Below are 23,709 nucleotides of genomic sequence, written 5' to 3'. Positions count from 1 at the left end.
GTTCAATCTCCTGACACTCAAATAGTTAATGCAATAAATACCTTCATCTCAAACCAACACAATCTGAACAGCCGAGAATATGTATTTTGCTTGGATGCACATACCTAGGCACCTACCCAATGCTTAAGGACATAAACACCCCCTCTTTATACTCTCTCTCCTTCTAATAGGTTGGTACTTATGTCATGTTGACACCCTGGGGTCCATGTAATTATTTTTACTATATATTTTCTTTTCTTACTTATTTTCTTTTTCCTACTTTTTTGGAGGATGAAATAGTGTGACCCAATGTCACAAACAGGTTAAAATAGATGCTTGAGGAGCCTATATACCCTATAGGCATCTATATCATTGGACTAAAGCATCAATCACCAAGAAGCTCATTAGTACAGCAGAGCATCTTATTGGTTTCTAACAGAAAACCTTAATAGTATGCAAGAGGAAAGCTGCAGCAATGCAGGAGACTAGTCGCATGAATGCTGGTAAGCGCAATACTGCATGAACTCCTACTATACTACTGCATAAAGCAGGGATGTAGTACTGCCAAACCCGTCTTGGAGTGTCTTGTTCACCACCTATTTATACATTTGCAGTATGTTTATACAGTTGTGTTTAAAGAAAAATTACCAGAACTCTTGTGTGTTTTTCCTCAGTATGTTTCTCCTTTTAGTGTGTGTGGATGGGCTCTTTCAGACATTTTCATTCCAGGAATCTTTTAGTCCTGGAAATGTACCACAGTCTCTACCTGCCAAGCCAAAGAAAGACCTTACAACCTGAACTGTACAAGTATGGTATCTGTTTTCCCAGGTACTGTAAAATTGTTGTAGCTTAATTTGCAGGCTCGGCTTCCCCTGTGCTTTTTAACAGAGTGTCTCTCTTTTACTGTTCTATCCGCTTGCTAGGCTATGTGGGATCTAGGGCAGTGGATGTTAAATCTTGTTAGCTGCTTTGTGACAGCAACATAGAATCACTACAAGCGTCGGCAACACGCCATCTGCTGACCTGCCTTGTGTAAACATATCTTACGCAGAAATGGCTCCATGTAAGGTCAACAAACACAAAGCGAATGATCAGCTCTGCGAGCATATAACTCTATGAAAAGCATTGAAATGCTAGTTTGTTTTTTAATTTTGTTCTACTAAACACCAATAACTCCATCGTAAGCTCTTACATTACTTTGTGTTCAGACATTATGGAGGTTATGCATCAATTATCACAAAATGATTATTTTTAGTTTTCATGATGTTAAATCCATAGCTTCCAGAAAATGTACCTTTATTAAAACTATCTGTAACGTGCCTTTTATTGTAAGAGTAATTTGTATGCAAATATTTAGTTTAAAAGTAAGGAACTATTGTACCTCAGATTCTATCCTGTTCTGGTATCCCCTCCCTTACAAAATAGTGTCATATCGAAGTATCGTCATTTTGATTCTTCTTGGGCTAATGATTTATCTTCATTGAATGGGGATGTATTATTTAACCTATGAGTTATTGGCTTTTATGGTGTTCTGGCTACATGCCAGAGTAAGCTGAGGACACAAGCAAATCAACATTATTAAAGCCCAAGGGGCTTTTGTGCATATCAGAGTTAATATTAGACTGACCTAAGAATAATAGGCTGCCCAGATTCAAAATACCAGACAAATTCCCTCTGCTTACATTCCCATTCTACAGCGATACATAATATAATGGTGCTATATAAAATAATCAGAATTTGTGTCTGGTGGATGGAATGTTATTACAGAACAATAACATACTTTTTCTTACATTTATACCACAGTCCATTATTGTTTGTTTAACTATATACACACACACACGCACTTAATTGTGTGAATACATATTTGCCCCCTCATGCGAACGTAACCCCTTTAATACTATGGGGCTTTTTATACCCTAAATACATGCTTTTGTCTTCATTTCTTGGAAGGAGAAATTTTCCTTCTATTTCTGATTTAGGAATCTATATAATCCTAAATTGCTAGTCACAACGTATGTGATCAGCCAGGATGTGGAGTAATCAGATCCCAGAAGGATCTTCTTTCCTACAGACTCCTTCTGCAAGGGAATGCCTGATCACATGAATAGGCATTGAAACATTAACAGTGCACCAGCACTTGCTCTGAGCGCTGTTGCACTGGATCTGTCAGTGGGAAATTGAAGCGCCAATGTCAGCACACATGGTTACAAAGCCACAGCATATAATATTCCTAAGAGATTCCTGAACACCTCTGGGGAGAAAAATATGTTTATATCAGTCTGGAAATGGTTACACAACCATTCTTCAGGCTCTGAAGTGACACCAAACCACTGTCAGAGCCACGCTGAAGGTTTGGGAGAGTAGACAATCTTTCTATTAGTGGCCTTCTTGCTAAACTCAAAGAGCAAGGTGTAACAGCCTCTCCAAATATGACTGGATATAAAAGTATTTAGTACGTACTTTAATATGCGTTCTTTACTTTGTGGACAAAAAAACATAATATAAGAATATGAAATAACTAACTTACCATCTTGAAAACACACAAGTGCACACAGATTTTGGTTTGACTTGGAAACATAGGAGCTGGCTGGAGGTAAGTTCCCAGCATGTGCATGGTCCTAGCAGAAAGTGTTTATGGCTGATTGCACCTCCCGCAAGAGCCAAGGGCTGGGGAGACTCATTCACAGTGAATAGAGAGGATTCCAATGAACCAGTCTATGCATTTACAACAAAGAATGCAGTTCTCAGATAACACTGTTATGATGTATTAAAGTAGATATGAAGGCAACAATATGACTTTAGCTTCCTAGTCTCAGAATTTCTATGATCTGCTATTGTAGGGGTGGGGATGAGAAGGAAGACTGACAGAAAATTGAATACACTTGATGCTTTTGCCAACTTTTGCCATAGGTCTTCGCTTCCTAAAGTAAAATTCCCTTTGTTTTGGGTCAAATATATCCAAAGCAACTGGTTTTGCTAATAGTTCATATTTAAGAAAACCTTTATTTAAATAGTAGAGGCCATCATCGCATATTCATTGCATTGCAAGTGTTAAATCTGCACAGGTCCAATGACATGCTATATTATAAAGAAGCTGGAGCAAGCTGTGCAAAAAAAATGAAGTTTATTTTTACAGAAGCGGTTTTCATCGCGCAACTATGGAGAATGATTAACCTTAGGCCAGTAAGTGCAGTGATGATAATTTCAATTACAAATAAGTCTCGGCTTGCAAATGTGGTAATTGAGCATTACTCCATTATTGGAATAATCGCTATTGCTTAATTAAAGCTACATACTACAATTCATAGGAGAACATATACTCCCTTTTGACGGTAAATTAAATTGGACTAACTATGCCGTCCTAAGATTATTTACATGCTAAAATACTAACCATGCCAAATTCCGGCCCTTATTCATGTTTGAAGTGCATCTGCCACTTTAAAGAGGGCAACTTCTTGTCCTATACATTCTGCTAGCCACAAATACACACATGGCTATAGGATGGGCTGTGCACACCCAATGCTCATGCCCGTTGCTCATATAGCATTCTGGGATTCTGGCAAAAGGGTGTCTGGGTGGGTGCACAAGCGTACGCATTACTCCAGTGTTGAGCTGTATATGTAGCCCAGATTGTAGGACTGTTGCGCTCTATACATCGTGTTTATGACAAAAGTTTGTTTAAAAAAAAAACAACATCCGTTTAGTCTCATTTTGGCTCAGGTAGTGCGCCGAAATGAATTATCAATCTTCAACATGCAGCCATAATTATTCTTGACTAACAGCTGCTCATTAAAGTCGCATTTCGGCACCCAAGGAATTAACATCTTTCAGCAAATAAACGTCAAGGGACATAACCATTAAGTATTATATAATCTTGGCAACAGGTTAGGGATGTGTAAATTGCTAGCTACTTATACGGCCTCCCTCCACTCCGATTAAAAAGCCGTTATTTTTCTTACTGAACATGGTCAGGAGTGCAACAAAGCGTTACACGTAGGTAAAAAGGATTAAGTAATGTTTGTGTCAGCATGATTTATCTGACTTTGCTAAGTCTTGGATTAAATGAGCAATTTCCTGGCAGTGGGAAGGTTTAGATGTTCCAGGTGTTATTTCTGTCTGCTAGCTTCCTGGGATCACTGTACTTGTAAAGCATGACCCTGGTTTTACAAGCCCTACGTTTTATTTTATTTTTTTTCCCCCTTCACTAAGCTGGGAACTTGAGCCCAAGCCATCTTTCTCACAGCTGATACCGAGGCATGCAAAATATGCCCGACAGCTATCAACCCACACATTCAGCAACAACTGGTTCCTTCCTCTCTTCCTGTGGAAGAGTAACATCCTCTTAGAAAGAAATATACCCTGAGGAATGCGTCTCTAACTGGAGGGCTTTCACACCGGAAATTATTCATGTGTCACTTGGAGAAAAGTGCTTCTGTAGCTTGAACTGTCAGCTCCTAATGAGCATCCTGCTGACCTAGAAAACAGAGGCATCCGCCTTGTGGCAGCGAAGGTCCCATAGACAATGCCAGAGTTTGTTTTCAGCACTTTTATAAATATGTAACCAGTGTTGTGCAACTTTACTTAATTGTGCTGGTAAAAGTAAATGATTCGTGTCACCTGATTTGGCTTTATTATTCCTTTCCCTTCTACTTATTACTTAATATGGCTTAGATTTGGTTTGGCTTAGATTTGTGAATGGCAGTATTTCTGCTCTGGTTTGTTTACGAAAACCCCAGTTGTATCATTGGTTATACCATTGGTATTCCTGTTGACACTACTTATGTCATCATCACCTCCTCACTAGCTGTTCCCTACACACGGACCCTGAGGTGTTTACTTACATGGACCTTGACCGACTCTTAGATATTGTGAGTGCATAAATATACCCATAACAAGACCACCTGTTTTTGACTACTACACCATCATAGTTCTTTTTCTCTTTTATTTTTATTTTTGTTTATTGAAACCGGTTTACACGAGCGCCCCCTAGTGGATCATATCTATATTTCTAAAACACCAGGAGAGTGTTGTTACGGGCAGCAGCTGAGTATCCGGTAAAAAGGAAAGTGTGTGTGTGTGTGTATGTGTATATATATATATATATATATATATATATATATATATATATATATATATATACACATACATATTTTTATTCCCTAGACACCCTTTTACACTGGTTTTCATCACTCCCAGTGTTGTGGCATTGGTTATACCATTGCTATTCCTGTTGACACTACTTATGTCATCATCACCTCCTCACTAGCTATTCCATGAGTTAGTACTTGGCCAATGAGCCAATCTGATGTCTGGATAAAAAGTATTAGATAATATTCCTGACTCTTACACCCAAATGTATACCGTTCAAAGTTGGAAATGCAAGATACCTTCTGTTGACTTCTGTCTGCAATGAGTTGTCATTCAGTGTAGAAGATATTTTTGTTTTTATCACATATTGCCCTGTTCTTGCATATTGACAGGCAACCCAATATAATAGTCTATAGGGGCCCTGCAGACATTGCATGGTATGCTGCTTCTTCTTTTGTTTATTCTGGCCTTGAAATGGAAACTGATATGTTTTTACAAATCCGGAAAGATTAGTGAGTAGAACTATTACCCTGCACAGGTGTATGAGTAATTGTGCAAGATTACACATGTATGGCATACGGCAGACGTGTGTTGAGATAATATAACCCCTGGTAATAACTTTAACTGGGCGCTCCTATTTTGTCTAAACTAAACCCATAGTTTTGTATGTAGTGTTTCCAGCTTTTTTGTTTATGAATCCTTAAATTTTTAGAAAGCCTTTTATTGCCAATTGGCTAAATTTGCTTGAGAGAATCTATATGTGTAATAAGTATACATAATTGTATTTATAATTATGTATTTGCCTGTTGCAGCAAGGCAAAGTGTTTCAGTGGGCCATAACCTTGAAGAATGGCCACATAGGCTTCGCAGCTAGTTTCAGCTTTATTGTTAGCAATGTGGGGCCATCTCTGGAAACTTTCCAACCGGGTTCACCTAGAGTGATCTCCCTCCAGCTCCATATTGGAGTACCTTTTCCGGGGGGGGGGGGCTGACTTGGAGAGGGGAATACAGGTGCGAGTAACATCAAGTTACCTTTAGATGCTGATAGATATGTAGGTTTTGAGTCTTCTGGATGTGCCAAGAATGTAGAGCAGTATGACCAGCTTTCCCAAAGGCCTGTGCTTCCAGTCACTTTGACTTCTGATTAGTGCCGGGGTCTGACCAGCATACATGTCCTTAATTGTGTACTGTGCATATTCTGGACATTCTGTATCATCTTAAAACTTCCTGTCAACCATGTCCATCCTTAACCCCAAATTTCAGTGTGGTATTTTCACAATGCTATGGCATGGGGGGGGGGTCTTGTACCAGGCTGGGAAATAATTCTGTTAAGTTTTTAATATATGATGATTCATAGTTCTGCCTGTGAAGTACAGAACAAATTTACTGTTATAGCTTTTATATTTTAAAACCTGTGGGAGGATAATTGTGTATGGGTAGTAAACCGAGGCGCCGTGCCAACTGGACCTTGCTTTGGATGATGCTCTAGTTTGCTGGTGTCAGTTTCATAGATGAGACTCGTATTTCTCTTCTGACTCCAGAATGCTTCCAATGCCTTTTGACACCATAACGTCGATAGGAAAATGTAACACTTGCTTGAGTTATATCTGTTCTGGAGCAGGCATGTGAAGCATTCTACTGAGAAGGCAGAAGTCTCCAAACACAGTGGTGTTTGAAAAATACACGCAGGGTGATTAGGAAAAATGATATATAAATTGGTAAGTAAAATCACTCAGACAAATTATACTTCCCTTATGCTCAATTCTTAAGCATAATAGGGAAATCTTCAACTGAATTATTATCTTCAACCAGCTTAAACATATAAAAAAATATAGGAAAGAAACAGTGTGACTGTTTATAAAGCACAGTAACTTTACAGTACATTAGATGAACTCTTTTGGGGGAGCAATAAACTGCCTCTATGTATTGTAGCTCTCTGTGCCTTCCTTAGTTTGTCTTTTTCCTTCAGTTGGTCCACAGGTGTGGGAGGAAAACACATGAGAGGGTGGTACACAGAAGAAATAAATGATACAAATGATATAAAATTAATTTTAATAATAGAGCTTGAAAATATGCAATATCTACATACGGTATATAGGTATATGTCCATGAAAGTTCGTTCATATGGACTAAAACTTCCCCGAACTTCTGCCAGCTACAGGGAGCAATATTCAGGAAGCGCATGCACACTACACGTTTCACTGTACCAGCTTCTTCAAGGCCTTCATAGGCTGACCTATGAGAGCGTGAAACATTTAAGTCATTGTTTTTATTCCACCAGGACAAGAGCACCTGTAAGTGTTGAAAATAAATGTATTTTTTTGCACAAGCTTCTCGTTACCCATTGTTTTATTGTTGGCGTGGAGTGATATGCTGTGATTTTTTTGTTTTTTTTTTACATTTTTTATTTTTATTTTATTATTATCTGCTATTGACTGGGAGCATCGGTGACTACAGCCTGCAACCTAAAATCTAACAGGCGGCTTCCATCTTGGAAGCCAAAGCAAGGTGGGGAGGTGTTTTGTTCGCTGTAAATCAATAATCATACTCTGAAACACTTGTGCTATATGCAGTCAATAGTTGCGATGTGAAAAGACTCCTTTTGCTACCTATTGATTGTGGTTAGGTGTTATCCAGCCCATTTACAGAGATCAAAAAGCAATGTTCCATCTCCTTAGTTATATGAAAATCACTCCGGTGATACTTGCCAGACTCTCATTGTGAACTGCTTTCTACAAGGACTAAAAGAGATCTGGTTGTTTTTAACACGTTAACGCCTATGGTTGTGGTAATTGGAGAAAGGGTTCTCTTTTTATTGCCACCTTTTTTTAACAGATGCTTTTTAACTTCCAGAGACTATTTGAAGATGAAAGATACATGGTAGGTTTGGAATTATATTAAACATCTCTTAACAAGATATGCATGTCAATATTTGTGGTACTTGTTTTATACACTGACTACCACAATCCCATTTGCTTTAACCAATTTGTGACCTAATGACTGGAACTTTTTGACATTGTTACTATAAGTTTGTTCAGTCACAATTCTCATTTTATGTTTAAAGTACCAACACAAGCTATATATTTTTTTTTAGTGATGCAGCTTTCCCTTTATAAAAATTTTATATATTTAGTCCACATTTTTTTTTTTATATTTCAACCTCTTGTTGTTTTTACAGACCTCAGGGATCTTCTTTTGAACCTTATGATACTTTTGTCATGGTGGCGATTCTGTGATCTATTTTACAGATTTTTTTATATATATTTTTTTAACAGGAAAATAAACAGTTTATCTGTTTGCTAAAACACTTGGTGTACACAAGTGTTTCAGAATCTTGCAAAACCAGTAAGTGTACAATACTATGTTCAAAGGGACATTCCAGTACCCCATGTAGTCTCACCAATAAAGAGTGCATAGTAATTTCTAAGTGATTTAATATGCATTTTTGCTTGAAACATTTTTGTGTCGGTTCTTGCGGCTCAAAGTAGTCAATCGCTATCTGCAAAATGCTCCTACCAAAATCACTGGGTGCTCCTTCTGTGCATGTGCATGGGGGTCTCAGACCACCTTGGAACTCTCACAGGAGCTGGAGCTGGCTGGCAGTATGTATAGCATGCATTCTGAACGCATGTCCTGCAAGCCAAGGACCTAAGGAGTGGTAAAGTAGGGGGCGTTAAAGTGCATATGATGGTCATGTAATTTGAACCAACACTAAAACCTCTTTTTAACTTATCTTTAATGGTCATTTTTAAGATTATTAGGAATTATATTTCATTCATGCAGATACATTTTCCAAAGAAGCTTCATAATAATGTACACTGAACATTATGACCACCTGCCTGAAATGTGTCTCTGGCACCAAGAGGGCAATATCTTGTTATCTGGCGTCGTTAGCAGTAGATACTTTAGGTCCTATAAATTGTGAGGTGAGGTCTCCATGTGATGTAAAAGAAAATGTGATTCATCGGACCAAGCCACCTTCTTCCATTGCTCCGTGGTCCAGTTCTTCTTTTTTTTTTCTGTACCGACATAGTACTTTTGTCAGGATCCTAGAATATAAAATTATACTCCAAGGAGGTTATTAATTCCAAAGACAAACTGAAGGATTGTGTACATTATTAAAAAATAATTAATACCAAAGGCTAGACAAAGTAAGATGAGTACATGTACCTACTTAAAAAGACTATCCTGAGCCTTTTGGAATGCTAGAGAAGCAAAGGGGTTAAATCCATGAACTGCCTCCTAAGTCATCAGAATGACTTCCAAGCAGTGACGTATCTTGGCAGGATGCTGCCCTAGGCCTGATCCATGGTAGAGTCCTAGCCATCGCTGACCTCTTACCTCTGTGGTGCCAGATCCTGATGTGCTGCATTTTAAACATCTAAAGCGCGCAGTAAGATCATCATGGAGCCTGTTCATGGTGCCCAATAGTGTATATAAGCCTTACTAGGTTACAAGGCGGTGGTGTGCTGGGGAGCCAGATCCACCTGATCTGTCCCCAGGTTGTGTAGCAGAGGGGCTACTACCTACTTGGAACTGCTGGCCTAGTAAGGCAAGTATACTGTATATCACTATACAGTCATCTGTGGGTGCAGGATAGAAGGACAAATCCCATTAAACACATATTCCCTGTGTTATTTGCCCTCTTTAAGAGCTTTCTGATCCCTCTATTTGCAGATAATTCAAAGACTAGTCTACATTGCGTTCCAGTGCTACTTTTTTTTCCACACACACCTCACATTGTTATTTTTAGCACCCAGTCTGTGCTTCAGTGTTTCTGTAATATATGTTATCCTTCCTGAGCTTGTTAATTTTAGACTTGGCGGCCTGTTAGGGAATTTCTCACCTTTTAGAGAGCTGAATTCAGCTGCCTCTTCCAGTTGAGATGGATTTACTTCATAGTAATACACGGATGAAAGAAAATCTGGATATAAAAATCTAACACATTGTGTGGCATTAGTAAAAGATTATCTTTCATGAATGAATGTCTGTGTTTTTCATGTCTTCTTTTTGGAATGCTGTGTATTTCCAAGCACCCTTTTTTGTTGTTCAAAAATTGTCACTGTCCTAAAATCATTGGTTTCATAGGCATATTTTCCATGGTCTAAAGAAGCAGTTAATTTAAAATATTAAGTCCCACTATAGGTGATTGAAGGGTCCAATTCTAAACCTGTATTCTCAGTGCCCCTAAATGCATATGGTGCACCTGGCGGTGCTCTTGACCTGGGAGGTGCACAGCATCAGCTGGCAAAGGAAAGAAAAAAAGATTGGAAAGAAACACCAGAATTTTCTCTTTAAAAATTCATGTGGCCCCCCTCTCATAATCCCCTGATGTCCATTTAATCCCTTTCCCCAGCTATTTGCCCTATATTAAAGTACACAGTGATTTAATATATCATCAGTGATTTAATATATCATCGGAGGGGGGGGCTGCCCGGGACACTGGGGTGTCCCTTTCAGGAAATGTACCAGTGAGAAAGACAATGTTTGCATCTTCTTTAGGAACATATCTGATTTTCTTTAGTTTAATGTCTACAAAATTACAGTTTTAGCTGACTATTTGGAACATTATTTTGCAACTATGTCACAAATTAGTTTACTACCCTGTAAAACACACAAGTGTACCTGAAAGACCGGTATTCTCCAGATGAAGCCACACTTCCCCAGGCCAGTTTCTTCAGGTGGATGGTGTTTTGCCACATTCACTACCTGCCTATACCCTCCCATTCACCACCAACTAAAGGCTGTCTGAGGATAGCCCTAAGGACAGCTAGCCTCGCCCCTAAGCCACTTCCTCCGAAGAGCTCCAAGAAGTCACATGTCTTGCTAAAGCCCCACCGCAAGGCTCACCTATATCCACAACCACATGTCTTGCTAAAGCCCCACCCACCCCAAACCTCACCTAGATCCACAGTCACATGTCCTGCTAAATTCTCCCCCCAATTGTGTGTTTAGTATTTGGTGTAAGCATGTGTGTGTGGTTGTCAGTGTATGATTGTCAGGGGTGAGCCTTTATGTTAATGGTGCCTGGGATGAGAAGAAGAAGGGCAGGGGAAAACATTGTGTATGGTGGTAGAGTGAGTGTTAAAGCGAGTTTAAGTGTTAACCTGTATTAGTGTTAGTTTTAAGGTGACCTAGAAGAAATATTACGCCCTGGCGCCGCTAACACAGGCTTGCATCTGTTCTCATAAGGTGTCCTTATAGGAGGGTCTTAAGGCAGAGTGATGTGTAGAGCAATGGATGGGATGGATATAAGAGGTTGATGGGATGGGCATGGGGGCCCAGGCATAAGGCATGTACTGGGCCTCAAGATTTCTGTTCGCAACCCTGATTACATGATAGGGACACGTACTTTGCTAACCACTTATCATGCACATGGTTGACACTGAAAGGATTAATGGAGACATGGAATTGAACTTTCAATGGATAAGCTTAATGCACTTGTAGCTTTTTTCAGCATTACTATGCGTAACTATGCACTTTACCTCATCTTTAAGTATTTGCTTAAATTCCCCTCTGTGGCTCATATATCCATCTGACCCTTTATTATTTTAACTGTGAGTCTGAACATAAGAGAAAAAGTACACACAAACACCCCCCTTTGTTATGCCCTACAATGTTCCCAAACGTGCATTAAGTAAAGGGATCATCTTAGCTCGACGGATCTTTAATAAATGAGCATTAAAGGATGTGCTGTGTATGTGGATAGATTGAAAGAAACAGAGCCCTTTTCTTGAGTCCACACTAAACCAGAGACGATCACCATCACGTGCCTGTACATGTTATAAACATTTCAGTTTGCAGCCTGTGCATGTGCTCTGTGATGGCCCTTTAATTTTATTTATTGTGTATTTTATGTACTTGAAAATTATCGTGTGTTTATGTCTATCCATAGTACAGCTCTATAAAATATGATGTGGTATAATAAACTAATTCATAATGGTTACAGCAGAACAATTAAAAGCAAACCAGTCCCACAGATATGCTGTGTTGCGTAGTACACATTAAGGTTTGTCTGTACTTTTTAATAGGTTGTTATTAATGTGTTCAGACAGGTTTGTGAATCATGAAGCAGTCCTACTGTCTGATATCCTGAAGGCCACTGTGATTTCCGCTTTAGAGTCCTAGACAGAAATGTGTTTAGGATGTGAGTAGTGAAATGAGACTTTGTTTTAATGCAGTGGATAAATATTTTCAAGCATAAAGACGCACAACAGTAACTTAAAAGGACACTCCAGTCATCATATGGTAGATGCGTGGTCCGTTTTGCAAAATCATAGGGGAATCCCCCGAATGTATTTGCTTTTTCCCCACCCCCCGCTAAATGCCCTGCCGGAGATGCATTCGGCCGAATGCATCTCCCTGCACGTGATGTATTCACCTCCAGCGGATCCAGTGCTGCTGCTGAACGCTGCGTGTTTTTAGACTCCTGTGATTTCAATGAGAGCGCGTTCCTGCCACTGTCATCTGTGACAGAAATCTTTCCTTTTATTCATTCATAAACTGTGGTGCGTAGGGCCCAGAGTATAACATAGAACCTGGACAAGGTCAAGTTCCAGTTCTAAAATGTGAGTTATACAGCATGTAAAGCATACAAGTCATTTACCTTTCGGTGTGAGACAGACGGGCAGGATGTTGGTTAGGGTAGCAATTGCTTACAGATTGTGTTATTGGGGGGGAAAAGTTTGCAACAAACAGGTTAAGAAACAAAAGTGATCTTTTCACTAGTTATTTTACGGCATAATACTCCTCAAAATCTCAGTGGGGTTGGTCCTTCATACGCTCTTGCCCTCCTGTTATTAGTTATTTTCGTCAACTGAAAAAAGCAATGCTGTCTCATGGTCCTTTGCATTTAATCACCCCCACTGTCATGTGTTGTTATGCGCATACCTTGTTAAATATTTACTTATACATATCTATAAGCATGTCCGATTTTGCCCTGCTTTTCTTCGGGGCCAGATTGGGGCCCATGGTCATGTCATACACAGGTGTTATTCTGAAGGTCTTTTATTCTGTCATTCCATAAAAACTCTGTAAATGTTTCTAGGCTGTTTTTTCTGTTCACCTTATCGTTGGATACCTGCGAGAGCAGCGGCTTTCATTGCTTTGTCCGTCAGAAACCTTTCTTTTGAATCGGTTTATAGTGATTGGGTTATTTTATTTTATCATTCATTTTAAATAACGGTAGTGCAGGGTTTCCATTCTGCACAGAGGAAGCATGGTGTTATCGCTGCGGTTAAACTATGAGGATGTGGTTGGGGATGACACTGCTCCACATCCAGGATGTGGTGTTGTGTAATGCTGTTCCCATGTGAACTTACAAATAGCTTCTTTGTTGCCACCATATCCGAAATACACTACACAGTATTGTATTTTGTTCAGTGGTAATACCTTTTATCTTCAAAGCAGACATTTGCTACATTTAAAATGCTATGCGTATTTGTGATGGACTGATGTTAGCGCAGGATAGGCTTTGACAAACTCTTACTACGGTGACTAGAATTTATTCGATTCCCTTTTGGGTTCATCGGCTGGTTGCTAATTGGCTCTTCACAGCGTCGGTTCATTGGTCCACTGGTTGTCTCTATACAGAGCGAGCTGATTTCTGTGTACCGCCCGGAGGTGGCTGCTCATCTAGGTTGTGTGATGAAACATCGCAGTAGTAGTGGGGTAATTCCATGCCCCCACGTTTGTGGCTGGCTTTCAAATATGCAACTTGTCGTTCTCTGGTGTAGGAGTTGCTGCTGCGACAGACACTCATGAACTGCTCGCTTTGTACTCTCTGAACTGTTCTTTATAGTAGACAAAGCGGCCACAAAGGAGGTAGCTTTAACTTGTTTTGCTTTTTTATCTATATCGTTTATGTCAAAATGACAGTAAAAAGGATGAAGATGACACCACAAATAGTGTGGTAATTCTGTTTCGTACATGTGGCGCTCTTGAAAGTTCTTGCGAATGCCGTCTTTAATGAGATCTCTTGTCTCGTGCTGATCTGAGATGTTTTCATCCGTTTTTTGCAATGTTATTGATGCGTTTCCTGTTCAACAACACAATGTATTGCGGTCGGAAAATAACTAATGAAAATATCCTTAAATGACTTGTATCTATTTGGTATGCTGTACAACTCACATTTTATAATTACAGACTCGACCTTGTCCAGGTTCTGTTTTATACTCTGGGCCCTACGGAGTACATTTTTACATGTGTAATCCACATGTAGGAGTCAAACTTGGCATACCGTGCACTTCAGGAACACACACGTCTATGTTGGCAATAGTGTTTTTTTTTTTATTATTTAGGTTAAAGTTTTGTAATCTAAGCATACAGAGTAATTGGAACTTGACCGCATAGAAAAAAATGAAGTTAATCGAATCTGTTTAATGACTTTTCACCTATACATTTGCCAACCGTTTGGTTGGCAAATGGTATCAGGGCTGCATTTCTCAGTTGCGTACAAAAGATGCACCATTTACCAATATTCAAGGTTATTATTATAACTGTTTTGGGGAATATCATTAAGTGTACGAATGACCAATTTTTTTTTAGTTTTATTATGCATTTTTCGGAAGGGGCGATCATATAGGTTCATAGTGCAGTTAGTGTTGGATTAAGCGGCAAGTATTCTTTTACATACAAAAGATGGTTGTTGAGTAGGATAGCATCATGTACCAAATGTGGCCTCTGTCAGCAATCATAAAGACGTGATAAACAATCTAATCAAAGTGTGTTTTGGTACTTTTTAAATAAAGCCAAGACTATGGTGCCTCCATAGTTACTTTATCTGTCTCTCCCTAGTTAGTGCGGAGACACAGATTACCTTAGAGGTATTTACATTAAATGTTTGCCTTATGGCCACAAAAACGATATGTTAATTGCGTATCCTGTTTAATGGCTACCAGGTTCTTTAATCAGCAGCTATACCAATTTAATACCATGAAGAAAACATTAGCCCTGAGGCCGTCTGAGATCTCTGTAAACTGACCCTCAACGTGTTTGCAAGTATCGGCTGGTCTGTTGTCTCTGTTCAGTGTAAATTGGAAAGGTCTGTTGTCTCGGTTAAGGCTCCATAGTGATTGAGATTATTTATATTTTATTTTGAGTTTTTGTTGTTTTTATTTTTGCGTTTTACTGAATTAACAACGTTTCCAATTTTGGTGGGGGAAAAAGCATCTTCTACTGTGAGCATGTTAATAAATGAAGTGTCACATCTTCTCAGTCCTCCAGTGTAAGCTATGTGAGTGTTAAATATGCATGTTCATAAATATATTTAAAGCAATGGTATCACATCATGTTTCCTTGTTCTATAAATACATGTGGTTCCAATACATCCCTATGTTATTTAATTGGCTTTAAGGAACCCTCAGCCTAAGTTCCCTGTAGTCAGTAGGGGAATGTCCCTCTTTCATCTGTTTCCAAACTATATCCTGCAGAATTATCACCTTGGGTTCCCTTAAGTTTTGTAATTACTGACCCAAAACGTGACAAATGTAAATTCCAGGTGTTTGGCTATGTACACACTACACGGAAAATAAAAGTTTGAGTGTCGATTATGAAGAGTCGGGTTTATCCCTTAAAAGGAGAAGTTACAGGATATTTGTGATTTCAACTCCCTCACCTTACCATGCAGGAAGGACTGAGCTGGCCCTGCAAAAATATGATAGAGGGCCAGCCAAGCTCTTCCTGCAGCAGAAGCTCAATAGGGTCAGCCCTTCATAATGGATAGTAAGTCAGGGAGCTGAAGTCACAGCTTTTTTTCACATTGTTCACATATTGTTTCAAGGTGCTGTTCTACCTTCTGTCAGAATACTTCAGCTGAATTTTATTGTTGAATGCCCAACCCTTCCTAGAATTAACGATTTAATCATGTAAGAAGCATGCATCATTTTTGCTGGGAACATTTATCATCCGTCACGAAGGCGGGTATGGGTAGGCATATCTGGTAGCCTCCCAGGGTTGGCTGCCAGATGGTTGCAATCTCCCAGGCATGTGGCTGTAATAGGGGACAGGGTAGCACCAATTACAATGAAAAGTGGTGGGGAGTGGGCAAAGTAATAGATGCAAGTGGGCAAAGCCTGGGCCAAGCCAAACACTGCTACCTTGTCCTGAGACTCTGGGTGAAACCTAGCAAGTTCCCATGTCTGCCCTAAACCAAGAAGGATCTGAAGCAGCTTCTCTAGCTGATTCGACATATTCCAATTAGTAATGTGAACTACTCGAGTAGTTGGTTTACATTCACCTTTCTATGCTGTGTGTGACTTGTATTACTTGTTTATGTTATATTCTGTTCCTTCCTATAGCTAAAGCCATCACACAACTGGTGCGAGGATGTACGAGAATATGATAAAGTGCCTTATTACTCTTCACCTCCCCTGCCCGCCAGCACAAAGAGAAAAGGGCAGGAAGAAAATCCTTTGGGAAATGGTGAAGCACACCTCCCCCCCTTAGTGAGCAGTACCTTGGAACACATTGTGGATCAGCTAAGTGTGTTGACACAGGTGAGAATTGTTTCTTTTTCCTTAGAAAGCATCCTTGTAGTTCCCATACTCCCTTTAGTCTAGAAAATAAACAGGCAAATATTTAGGTTTTTATAACTTCACAAAATAAGGTGTAATTGTAATGCATACAGATATTCCTACATGCAACTACCACCTTCATAATGTTTCATTTGAGTTTAAAATATATTTCTGGGGTTTTATTTGAAAATAGATGTATTTTTTTTATTTTGCTACCATCTGTTATTTAAATGTATTTATAAAAATATTTACACTGCTAAATGGAACATTTTGTTTTTGTGGCTATAGGCACACATAACTGGCACTCATATCTTCTTTAATCTTAAAGGATTTTATTTTTTTAAACATATTATTAACAGGTGGTTTGGGTTTCTGGCAAAGTTTATTCTGCTGGGCTATGGATTATGTGGTATAACATTAAACCGCTGTTGGGCAGCATGTAGGTTGACCTGATCAAGGATTCTTTGTAGAACACGCTTCCATGTGGGATGTGTAAACCCATCAGATATACATCCCACATACTTCACTTCTGCTGGTTAGTATCAAACACGGTCACCCTAGTATCATGGAACTTATGGAACGGTTCTGTGCTGTGTTACATAGAACAATACCAAACACTTTTAGTGAGCAAAAAGAATATTCAGAATTGAAGGAAAATCCAAACCCTACACAACACACACGTGTGTTCACGAGCACTGAGCCGGAGATTTATGTATTTAAGCTGCGTTGCCGCTAAGTGCAATCAGGAGCTGTTATGTGATGGGGAGAAGTTTGGAATTCCTCGGATCCTATGTCTTTTATTCAGAGAGAGAAAATGTGATGAGGGAGGAGAAGCAGATGACAGATATGGCAGGGGAACGGTGGGTGTAAAGTTGATATATGAACACCTTGATGGGATTTGGTAGGAACTTTTTGCAATGCCAAATGGCAATGTTGTTGCATTTGTAGCTGAAGGTTTTTTTTAGTTTAGTTTTTAGTAAAAAAATAAATAAAAGTTACTGAAAAGGTAGTATATTTTAGTAATGTTGAGATGAAAAACTTGTGAATAGCATGTAATCTGGACAGTGAAAGTAGGGGTGCAGGCTACTCTTAGCATAGCAAACTCACATCATTAAAGAGTGCCACAGGGCTTATTTTCAAAGAAGGTGTAGTCCTTGCTTTCTGAGTGACACTCATTTTTTTTTATTATGAGTTTTATTGAGTTATTTAGGGTATGGTACGGTCGCCAATAAGCTCCCATATGCAATACAGCCCACATTAGGATACAGGTGTAGATATAATGTATACATCTTATTCTAATTGTATGATACTTGGCATAAGGTTCTGCTGTATTAGATATATATTATTGCAGGGCAATTTGTATTGTACCACTTCTTATATTTCATACCCAGGCAGCCATTATTCACAATTTGCCTTCATGCAGTGCCACCAACTTTATATTTAGTCACCATAACTTTGACTCTTAAGGTGAACTCTCAGCTATCATATGCATTAAAGAAAAAAATATATAGAAACAGGAGCACAACCAAAAGACAATAAAAGGCACATTCAGATTTCGGGGGTTGCTGCTAAAGTAATAGCCAATATGTTGACAACACAAAACAAGAAATCAGGGCATACCCAGCAAATACCATTCATAAAACACCTAAGGCATAAAAATTGTGGATTCCGTCTTATTATATGGCCATATATTGCTTAGCCTGCCACACCGTCAATTGAAATCGCTTGAGAATTTCAGTGGGTTAAAAGGCAGTGCGGTCCCACTTATCCAGGTTTTGGGTAAGCAATAATGCCATAGAAAATTAGATAGGTCTTTCCAAATATGGGGTACTTTGACATAGTGGCGGCCAATGCAAAATATGGTCATATAGAGTACTTGTTTTGTGTACTTGTTGGTCTTTATTATTCTAGCAGCAACCTGGGAATCTGAATGTTTAGCATTTTATGCTTTAGCTTCTGCGCTCTCCTGTTTTTGTATATTATGCATATTTGCAGGCTCTGACGGGGAACAGTCCCTCCTGCCACACACAAAAAAAAAAACATAAGGCATAACCATTGGGGATCCAGACACGACTTTAAATAGCTTGAGAGTCTTTTTTTGGGTTAAAATGTAAAGCAGTCCCACGGATTCAGCACTTCGGTAATATATATAGCTTTGACATAGTGGCAGGCTAAGCAATATATGGTCATATAGTGTGATGGGATCCCCAATGGTTATGCCTTATGTTTTTTTTTTTGTTTGTTTTTAATTATTTCTTGCTTTATTTTGTGTATCATATGCATATGATGACTGTAGTGTCCGTTTTAAGTAGTCTCAAAATGGGACAGATTTATTTACCAGTTACATTTGAACTAGATTTTAAGAATCTTGATTAAATACAAATCATGATTACTGTTTTGCATTTGCAGACTGTTTCAATTCTGGAACACCGGCTGACATTAACAGAAGATAAACTCAAAGAATGTCTGGAAAATCAACAGAAAATTGCATTGCAGATTTCGAGAGCAGAGTGAAGCTTTAATTTGGATGTATACATTTTTACATGTTCTTTCCTTTTTTGTAATTTACATTTGTAGAGACGTTTTGAAGTACAAATGTTTCCAGGTTTCATTAATAAAATAATTCTTATTTTAAACTATCATACTTTTATTGCTTTAGTTTTCAGTATAATTAAAAAGGAGAGGGACGTTATTTCAGAACACAGTCAACTGCAAGAGGCCAGTTGTTCAACTACGACTCCCATCATGTCCAGCCAGGGATTTGGGCTCAGGAACTTCTTTGATTCTTGTTGTTAATTAAATACTTTTTTTAAAAGAAATTCCATAGAAATGCCTGTAAACATTGTTTTTATTGTGTTAGAGGTCTTGTGTAATGTTGTGCTTATTCTTGAAGAAGTGTCACAATGGTTAAAACCTGAGGTTAACATAAAATGTCATTAGATGAAGATAGCAGTGCTAGCTGGTGGGACAAGTTTTGCTTGTTGAATGAGACCATGTAAGAAAGTGAAGTTGCAGATTTAAGCTTTCTGAATTACTAATCCTGCGTCTGAGTGCACTTTCATCTGCACTGCGTATCGATTCTTCTTGTAAGCTATAGCAAATTTACAAATAAAATATTAGAGTGGATTATATTATAAGGAATAAAGAAAGCCTTAGCAGCCTTGGAGACCCTGCAGTAATAAAGACGAGAGCATCAATACCTGAGCTTTTATACCTGGATACGAGGCCAACAGAGGCACAGATTGGACTTTACATTTATGGAGATATGTATAAAATGTGCTTTAAAGTTTGAAAAGTGGTTTATCAACATAGCAACCATTGAAATGGTCCAATCAGCAGACAGGACCACTTCTAAACATTGTGCCGGGATCGGCGTTTATACATTCACCTCGGGTAGGGTGTTATTGTTATTATTGGGAGAATGGATATACTGAATTATTATCACTTCCAATGCTGTTTCTGGTCAATGTTTTAACCACAAAACTATTGGGGGGAAAAAAACTTTAATTGTAGCACTATTCTCTACCAAAATGCCCCGTGGCTGCTCGGTTATTTTTGATAACCAAGGACAGTTTATGAAAAAAATGTGTTCACTACTGACTTTTGTACAGTTTTTTAATCTTGAACATTGATCAGATTTATGGTAAAAGGAAAATTTTTTGGAAGCTCCTATCAGATGCGAAACATCTGTTTTTGCGTTTAGTATCCAAAACAGCATTAACAGACTTCCTTATTCTGTTTCTAACTAACCGTAAACAGAGCTCTGTGCTGTGCATGACTAACAAAACAAAGAGGATCAAAGATGAGAACAGATAAACCATGAAAAATCATTTGCCGCGGTACTTAATGAAATATTTTTTTATGTGTTGATCAAAGGTCATATTGATGGGCAGCCGTTTACTGTGCTTTTTAGGGGGTATGGATCCCAAAGGGTTTTGATATCCGTTGGATCTTCCCCACCTAGGTCATCTGTAGTTAGAGGTATGGATAAAAATACTATGGAAACATCCTATGTAGCTCCATACAGCCATTACACTTTTGGCAAAAAAGCTATAGTGTCATAGTAGGAGTGATGGCAGGAACAGGAGTGACACCAATCAGATTTTTAGGGTCTGTTTAGTGCTTCACTGATGAACTTGTGTTTTTCAGGTACCAGGTGCTGGCGTGTCTACATTGTGTATCATACATGGTATCCATTCCTTGTTTACAGCCTTGTGTTCAAATAAATAATTTACTAAACTCAAAAGGGGTAGGATATAAGCGCTAAAAGCAACTTTAAAAAATGTATACATTTTTTTTTTTTTTTACCTTTTTAAAACAAGATTATTGTAGCTGTAGCAGCAGAACCACTTGCCAAGGTTTCCTCTTCTTGGCTTGGACAGGTAGAGTAGTTCACAAGGGGGTTGTACACTCTGAGGAAGCCGGTGCAAGTTTCAGGAAACTAACATTCCCTCTCAGTAACATTAAACAGGTCCTTGGTTCACCAAAAACTGCAAGCTCTCCAGTCCTAACTTGATTCATTAAAAATGTCCCTTCCGCCTGTCTTAGATCCCATAGTCTACTAAACGGATAACTCTATGGGTGTTATTTGTTTGGCATCTCAACAATTTCTCAAGATGAATAAATACAATGAAGCAGGTTCTTGGAAAAGAATTTCGAGAATTTTAATTTTAAGATAAACAGACATCTTGAGTTACATCAATCCTAACAGAGTGAGCTTTTTGCAACACGTGCAGGGGTTAACCCCTCATTTCATATTTATGCTGGTGTGACACACGTTACAACCTTTAGGTGCATTTATACATGGTGTGTGTATATATATATATATATATATATATATATATAATGTTATATATATGTGTATATATATATATATATATATATACACACCATGTGTATAAATGCACCTAAAGGTTGTAACGTGTGTCACACCAGCATAAATATGGAAAGTATTCAGCTTGACAATGTAAAAGCAGGGTCCGAAAGCTTGCTGTTCCGGTTTGGGTTATGCGTTACATTGACATGTGCAATCACTTGCATGCTGTATAAATATAGCATCGCTTATGAAGACGTAGAATCATAAAGGGACATGGAGCAAATACTCAAATATTTTTCCATAAGATAAACCTATAGTAGACATATAGCTATAATATAGCTATAATAGATTGTGCATGTGTTTGAACTATAATGTATAGTAATCATCGGTTCTTGCTATTCAATCATTTTGCTTATCCTAAATGCGAGCCTCTCTCTCTTGAAACATATGTTGTTCTTAACAGTATGAATATCATTGCTCCTGCTCTCTTTTTTCCCTGTACATGATTGTCTGTACTATGGCACAAACCTGCGCCAAGAATTCCAGTTCCTTACTTTTGAGAAGAATATTGACAGTAAAAATGCACAGTAGAGAGATGACCTGATCACTGGTAAAAGCCTGGCGTTGGGGACCTGCAAACTATAAGAAGAATCATTAACTTTTCCCTGCAAGGCAGTACACCTGTAAAAACATGGAACGTAGGCGCAGTTGGATGATTGGTAACTGGAAAAGAAAACAACTGTAAGCCAGACTGTATTGCATTGATAGGACTCTAAAGATCATTGCCTGTCAAAACACATTTAGGTAGATTTCACCTGAATGACCATTTTCTTGTCTTCTGACATTTAAGTTACATGCTGTCATGTTGGACTTTTTCAGGTAAGCACGTACACATATCCCTTTGTTGTTCGACCCCTTAAAACAAATTACATTGTTATGGGAACAGAGGCCAGGAAAGAGTTTAATTGTGATATAATAAGGTGTAGAATTTTTTGTTACATCACACAAGAATCTGAATGCATACATGTCCAACAGCAGCTAACATTATGTTAAAAAGAAAGTTAAAAAAAAACGTATTACATATGTCTTTGGACATAGAACTGTCTTGGCCACAAGGAGGACTGGACTGAGAATTCAAATTCTAATAAAGTTGGCAACAAATATATAAACATAATATAAATGAGAGGTTTTGGTTATATGAATTGGCCAAAGCATAATTAAGCTGACCCGCCACGTCAAGGCACACTCTCAATAGGGTGAGAACCTACTCTCACCTCCTACATAGTGAGCACACAAAGCAGTTTATACTGCTACCAAAACCTTATTGCTTTGTGTGCTCACTATGTAGGAGGTGAGAGTAGGTTCTCACCCTACAGCTTGGCGTTGTTATTAGCAAACGGGGGATCTTTCCTGGTTTGACCCGGAGAACTCTGGGAGAAGCACCACTTCCCTGGGTCTCGGGGTCTTGACAGGCTCTGCTCCCCGCCCATTTTCCTTTTAAATGGAGGCGGGAATGCCTCCTGACACCAGCGAAATTGCCCACTAAGTCAGCGGTAATGCCCCCAGCTTCAACGAGCCAGCCCACTGAAGTCAGCAGGACAACCCACCAACGTTAGCGGTACCGCCGGCACGTGTCCCACAAGGGTAGCCGGAGCCCAGAAGTTCCCAGGCATGGTTATTAGTGTAGTTGAGACATAGGTTGATACTGTGCAGTTACAGCTGGATCTTTGGTTAATCAACCTCATAATATACTTCTATGCAAGGATATCAAAATAATCAGTAAAAAATGTCTGCCTACAGATAACAACTTACATTTTTCTTAATATCATTGTCATGAACTGTACAAACAGTAATAAATTTAAAAAATGGCTGTGTGATTGTAAATATGTCCCAATATAGGATAGAAAAGGAATAACCAGAAATGCCATAACAATTGGATCATAATATACCATTACAACTATAACTTGGTGGTATTTTAAGTACTACTCACAATGTTGTGAGCATATTCATAAAAGTACTTTTACCAATTGAATGATTCTTAAGCAGACTGGATCCTGCCAAGTTTTATGTTAAGTCTATGGTGAGACGTGGATATCAGTTGCCAACAGGTCAATAAGAACACACTGAGGCAGAATTTCTCTGGAAGCTACTAAAACACAGGGCTTGGGGAGCTAAATGTTATCATTTATAGTGCAAAACAAATAAAGTGCCATATAGTAAAAGTGTAAAGTGCAATAACAATGTAAAAAAACTAAAATGTATAACATACATCCTGATATGGCCTAAAATAGTTGTCTACTTAAACATTAAGTA

The 23,709-nt window shown here is 38.6% G+C and overlaps 1 protein-coding gene across 2 annotated transcripts in view; it reads left to right on the top strand.

Annotated features, from left to right (window-relative positions):
- Positions 1-19,225, top strand: part of POC1B (POC1 centriolar protein B) — a 40,892-nt gene extending 21,667 nt beyond the window's left edge. Inside the window, exons 11-12 of one of the 2 annotated variants that reach the window (XM_053464527.1) lie at positions 16,365-16,562; positions 18,990-19,225. In XM_053464527.1, the coding sequence (XP_053320502.1) occupies positions 16,365-16,562; positions 18,990-19,094 (303 nt within the window). In that variant the 3' untranslated portion in view covers positions 19,095-19,225. The remainder of the gene's footprint in view (positions 1-16,364; positions 16,563-18,989) is intronic. The other variant, XM_053464528.1, reaches the window with a different exon arrangement.
- The last annotated feature ends 4,484 nt before the right edge of the window (positions 19,226-23,709 follow it).

The sequence above is a fragment of the Spea bombifrons genome, chromosome 4 (genome assembly GCF_027358695.1).
Source record: "Spea bombifrons isolate aSpeBom1 chromosome 4, aSpeBom1.2.pri, whole genome shotgun sequence".
In the NCBI taxonomy this organism is placed as follows: Eukaryota; Metazoa; Chordata; class Amphibia; order Anura; family Pelobatidae; genus Spea; species Spea bombifrons.
The sequence above is the reverse complement of the archived record's forward strand: the minus strand, read 5'-3'. Positions and strand labels throughout refer to the sequence as shown.